This window comes from Amblyraja radiata, chromosome 16 (assembly GCF_010909765.2).
Source record: "Amblyraja radiata isolate CabotCenter1 chromosome 16, sAmbRad1.1.pri, whole genome shotgun sequence".
NCBI classification, from domain to species: Eukaryota; Metazoa; Chordata; class Chondrichthyes; order Rajiformes; family Rajidae; genus Amblyraja; species Amblyraja radiata.
Window position 1 is genome coordinate 10,371,569 of NC_045971.1, and position 6,000 is coordinate 10,377,568.

Below are 6,000 nucleotides of genomic sequence, written 5' to 3' on the forward strand. Positions count from 1 at the left end.
TACTCAAGGCGCTTTACATCGCATTATTCATTCACTCCTCAGTCACACTCGGTGGTGGTAAGCTACTTCTGTAGCCACAGCTGCCCTGGGGCAGACTGACGGAAGCGTGGCTGCCATTCTGCGCCTACGGCCCCTCCGACCACCACCAATCACTCACACACATTCACACACATTCACACACAGGCAAAGGTGGGTGAAGTGTCTTGCCCAAGGACACGACGACAGTATGCACTTCAAGCGGGATTCGAACCGGCCACCTTCAGGTTGCCAGCCGAACACTTAGCCCATTGTGCCATCTGTCGTCCCGATTGACCTTCATCAGTCAGTGAATTGACTGTAGAATACAGACACAAAGTGCTGGACTAACTCAGAAGGTCAAGCAGCATCTCTGGAGGAAAAAGGATGGGTGACGCTATCGATGTGGACCCTTCTTCAGACTGGTCTGAAGAAGGATCCCGACCCAAACATCACCCATTCTTTCTCCACAGAGATATTGCTTGACCCGCTGAGTTACTCCAGCACATTGTGTCTGGTACATACCAGCATCTGCGGTTCCTTTCTACACATTTTGGGCATGTTATGTGACAGTACTATAAGACATTGGTGATGCTGCACTTGGAGTATTGTATTCAGATCTGGTCACTCTTCTATAGGAAGGATGTCATTAAGCTACAAAGGATGCAGAGATTTAGGAGGATGTTGCCAGGACTTGAGGGCTGGAGCTATGGGGAGAGGTTGGGGAGGCTAGTGTTTAATTCCTTGGATCGCAGGAGGCTAAGAGGTGATCTTATAGAATTGTACATGATCTCATATAGGGTGAATGCACAGAGTATATTACCCAGAATCATGAAACAGAGGACATAGGTTTATGGTGAGAGGGGAAACATTTAAACGGTACCTGAGGGGAAATCTTTTCACAGAGGGTTGTGGTTTATGGAATGAGCTGCCAGAGGACGTAGTTGAGGCAGGTGCAAGAACAACCTTTGAAATATATTTGGACAGGTTCATGGATAGGAAATGTTAAGAGGGATATGGTACAAATGCAGGCAAATAGGGATTTGCTTAGATGAGGCATCTTGGCTGATATGGACCAGCTGTGGTGAAGGACCTGATTCCATATTGTATGACTCTACGAAGCTTGGGTTTTGGTTTAGCAAGTAGCAATGATTTGGAATGGATTGCAAGGAAGGATGATGGAGACACATTCAATAGTAATTTTCAAAACTTTCGGGTACCTGCATAAAAAACAAAGTTTTGGGAGGGGGGGGGGGGGGGGGGGGGGAGTGTTTGTAAAAAAAACAAAAGTTGGGAAAAAAACAGAGGAGTGGGACAAGTTGAGCCAGCATTAGCTCGATGGGCCGATTGGCTACCGTTTGCACTAGATCCTCCTATCTTAGGAGATCTTACCTTTGTGAAAATGCACCATTTAGAAATCACAGTAAAAAGACCTGACCTGGGGATTCAGATCCGGTTGGATGCACTTCTTATTTGTGATGTACTTTCAGCTTCATCTGGTGGCTCTCAACACTCCTGTCACGGGTGGAATAGACGGCATACGTGGAGTCGATCTCCAGTGTTTCCAGCAGGCTCAGGAGGCCGGACTGCAGGGGACTTTCCGAGCTTTCCTCACCTCAAGAACCCAGGACTTGATTTCCATTGTGAAGCGATCAGAGAGAGCATCCATGCCAGTGGCAAACCTCAAGGCAAGTGCTTGTGACATGAGAGATGTGGATACTGATTTTAACATGCGGCACCAACGTGATTCCACCGTTGCCATTTACACCAACTCTGGACCCAAGAGACTGCAGATGCTGGAATCTGTAGCAAAGACCAAACCTCCCTATTCCTTTTCTCCAGAGATGCTGCCTGACCCGCTGAGTTACTCCAGCATTTTGTGTCTATCTTTGCTGAAGGAACTCAGCAGGTCAGACAGCATCTGAGGAGGGTGTGACTGGCTCAGTTCCTCCAGCAGTTATTTGCTTCTCCAGACCCATCTTTACTTGTTCCATTCCCATTCCCCTGTTGTCTGCTCTTATACCTTCTAACAATCCTGCTTTATACCATCCTTTCCCCTTCATCACTTCTCTTCCCCATTTATCCTTGCATCTTAACAGTTGTAGGAGTGGGCGCTTCCCACGAGTCTCTTGAACTAAACACAAAACATGGAGGCGGCATCATGTTGAGCCTCATTTCTAACATTCATTTCTCTTGACTGCTGTGAAACTGAATGTCAGAAGGCAAAGCAGAATTGTGTCAATATTGCACGGTTCAACCAAGTTACCACAAATACCAGTTTATTTATTCATGTGTGTATATATTTATATTATGGTATATGGACACACTGATCTGTTTTGTAGTAAATGCCCACTATGTTATGTGTGCTGAAGCAAAGCAAGAATTTCATTGTCCTACCAGGGAGACATGACAATAAACTCACTTGAACTTGAACACCTTTATATTCTATTATAGATCCAAGATTTTCGAATTCTAATTTAAAATGATCAAATTAAAGGGTTTCTTTGGTTCTCCACAGATGCAACCTGACTTGCTGAGTATTTCCAATAGTTTCCATTTTACCTACATGCCATTAGAAAACAGATCCAATAGCTGTAAATTCTACATTCTCTGGACGCTTTCAAGAGAGAGCTAGATAGGGCTCTTAAAAATTGCGGAGTTAGGGGATATGGGGAGAAGGCAGGAACGGGGTACTGATTGGGGATGATCAGCCATGATCACGTTGAATGGCGGTGCTGGCTCGAAGGGCCGAATGGCCTACTCCTGCACCTATTGTCTATTGTCTACATTAATGCAATTTGTCTCTATTGTAGATGAGGAGTTAATCAGTGCAGCACAGCGGTAGAGTTGTTGCCTTACAGCACCAGAGACCCAGGTTCGATCCTGTCTGTACGGAGTTTATACGTTCACCCCATGTCTGCGTGGGTTTTCTCTGGGTGCTCTGGTTTCCTCCCACACTCCAAACAAGGACCATACCCCTCTAAACCTTTTCTACCGAAAGGTAGACACAAAGTACTCGTGTAACTCAGCGGGTCAGGCGGCATCTCTAGAGAAACAGGATGGGTGATGTTTCGGGTCGGGGCCCTTCTTCAGACTGACCAGCATCTACAATTCCTTTCTACACAGTTTGTCTACCCAATGGGAGTTTGGTAGTTCCATTATTATAGTGGGGGTTTTGTGTCCTGTGTGTCTAACTTCGGGTAGTTTATTTCTTCTTTGCATTCTCTTCTTCTGCCTTTCTCATTAAAATATCATTTGTGTTTATCCCAATACTGTTGTAACATGATGTTGTGAACCTCCCCTCTCTTACAGGGTGAAGTACTCTTTTACAACTGGAACAGTCTCTTCACTGGCTCTGGAGCACGTTTCAACCCCAAAGTACCGATTTATTCATTCCGAGGTCAGAATGTCATGACCGATGCTTCATGGTGAGTACAGAACGCTTCAGTTCCCTCCACTGCGACGACACAGTGGATGCTGTCTGTACTTTCTGGCACTTTATCTGTCACATGTACCGAAGTACAGTGATATTTATTTTTGTATACAGTTCAGTACAAGTATCACGGAACATAGGCATGTAGATACATCTTAGATATGCATCTCAGGTACAGTAAAAGTGCCCAGCAGTAGTACACTGAGTCAAGGTTTCAAGGTTTGTTTATTGTCACATGTACCAATTAAGGTACAGTGAAATTCAGATTGCCATACAGTCATACTAATAAAGAGCAACAAGACAGCCAAATAAATGTTTAACATGAACATCCACCACAGCGACTCCCACGTTCCTCACTGTGATGGAAGGCAAAAAAAGTTCAATCTTCGTCTCTTCTTTGTTCTCCCGCAGTCGAGGCACACGGACCTTCCGTTGTCGGAGCGATCTTGGCTCCCGCAACCGGTGGTCGAGCCCTCCGCATCGGGGCGATCAAGCTCCTGCATCGGGGGGATCTCAGCTCCCCGTGCCGGGCGATCGGACTCCCGAGTCGGGGCTGGTCGAACCTCCTGCGGCTTGGACCTTCCCGACTTCAGTCTCTACCCGAGACTGCGAGCTCCTCGATGTTGAAGTCCACAGGCCGCGGTTGGAGCGTCGATCCCAGGCAAGGGATCGCAGGCTCCGATGGTAAGTCCACGGCCCTTTGGTGGGGCTCAAAGTCAGTCTCGAGCAAGGCCGCCAGCTCCATGATGTTAGGCCGCAGAGCGACCGGAGATACGATCCAGAAAATAATCGTATCTCCGGCAAGGTAAGAGATTGGGGAAAAAATGTTCCCCCAAGACCCTCCCCCCCCCCCACATAAAACAAACAAGAAAACACTAAAACATACTCTTTAACACGTACTTAAAATAACAAAGCCGAAGACTGAAGAAGGTCACGACTTGAAACATCACCCATTACTTCTGTCTAGAGATGCTGCCCAAGTTATTCCAGCATGTTGTGTCTACCCCAAGTTTATAGGTTAATTGGCTTGGTTAAAAAAAAACCCTGTTAGTTGTCCCTGGTATGTAGTGCTAGTGTGGTTGGTGCAGACTAGGTAGGCCAAACGGCCTGTTTCCATGCTATTTCTCTAAAATCTAAAGCCTAAATAAGATGATTTTTGTCAGAGTGCATCTGTAAGTGGTAAATTCATAAGATTTGACACAGCTGAACAGGGCGAAATGTCTGCATTGCAGAGCACAGACAGGTAAGGTGCAGTTCATTCAGCCTGACCAATCTGTCAACATCAGTACAGATGGATCGTCTCAGACCTGCTACGTAACCGCTGCTGCCTGACCTGCTGTGTATTTCCAACGTGTTCCGATTTTATCTCAGGTTTCCGGCATCTGCGGTATTGCCCATTTCTGTCAATGTTTCTGATATGCCCAAGTCTTTCTAATTCCACAAGCCAATTCAATATTCGCTTTGATTTGTGTTACCAGGCCTCGTAAATTAGTCTGGCACGGATCGAACACCCGGGGAATACGAGCTGCAGACAACTATTGCAACGAGTGGCGAGGGGGATACGGTGCAAAGGGACTGGCGACCTCACTCTTAAACGGAAAACTACTGGAGCAACACTCGTACAGCTGCATCAGCTCCTTTATTGTGCTTTGCATTGAAAACAGCGTCCCACACACAGGCGTGGCAAAAATAAATAGTTATTAGAATCTGGCATTCGTTTTTTGCTTTTACACAAGGTCAAGTGATAAAGATACCCATCTCGTACTACGACACCAATGAGATTCCCGCAAAGCATTTTAAGACTTCCTGAAAGGGACGTAAAAGTCGCTATGTAAATGCAAGCCTTTCATATTTTTTTGGTACTTTTTGTGAGAAAATGGGACAATGATATTGGAAATATTTCTCTTTTCAACATCTTTTAGATCTGTGCCCAAATGTTGTCATCTGTAACGTTTCCCAGAGGCATGTGCATTTCAAGTGTATAGCTGCAGTTTTCCACATGAAATATTCTAATAAATAAAATCCTGATGTCAACCCTTGTGCAAGTAGAACATGCATCATCAATTTGCATCTTGAATTATTTAAATGGAGGCAGTCTGGCATGTGTTATTAGCTGTTCAAAAGGGAACTGCAGATGCTGGAATATCGAAGGTACACAAAATTGCTGGGGAAACTCAGCGGGTGCACCCGCTGAGTTTCCCCAGCAATTTTGTGTACCATATGTTATTAGCTTGTCCGCTCACGCCGGCACCACAGGTTTGGTTTCATCCCAGAGAGAATTAAAATCCCCTCTCTGCAACGCTAGTGTGTAGAAAGGACTGCAGGTGCTGGTGTTTACTGAAGATAGACACAAAGTGCTGGAGTAATGCAGTGGGTCAGGCAGCATCTCTGGAGAAAAAGGATGGTTGACATTTCGGGACGGGACCCTTCAGACTGGAGTAGGGTCCCGACCCAAAACATCACCCATCCTTTTTCTCCAGAGATGTTGCCTGACCCGTTGTGTTACTCTAGCACGTTGTGTCTCTCTCCAAAGCAAAATGAGCTTACACTCA

General features: G+C 45.8%; 1 protein-coding gene across 1 annotated transcript in view; it reads left to right on the top strand.

Moving 5' to 3' along the window:
* The window catches only part of LOC116981724 (collagen alpha-1(XVIII) chain-like), a 76,489-nt gene extending 71,006 nt beyond the window's left edge, over positions 1-5,483 (top strand). Inside the window, exons 24-26 of the mRNA XM_033034778.1 lie at positions 1,506-1,703; positions 3,328-3,443; positions 4,927-5,483. Coding sequence (XP_032890669.1) covers positions 1,506-1,703; positions 3,328-3,443; positions 4,927-5,152 — 540 coding nt within the window. The 3' untranslated portion in view covers positions 5,153-5,483. The remainder of the gene's footprint in view (positions 1-1,505; positions 1,704-3,327; positions 3,444-4,926) is intronic.
* The last annotated feature ends 517 nt before the right edge of the window (positions 5,484-6,000 follow it).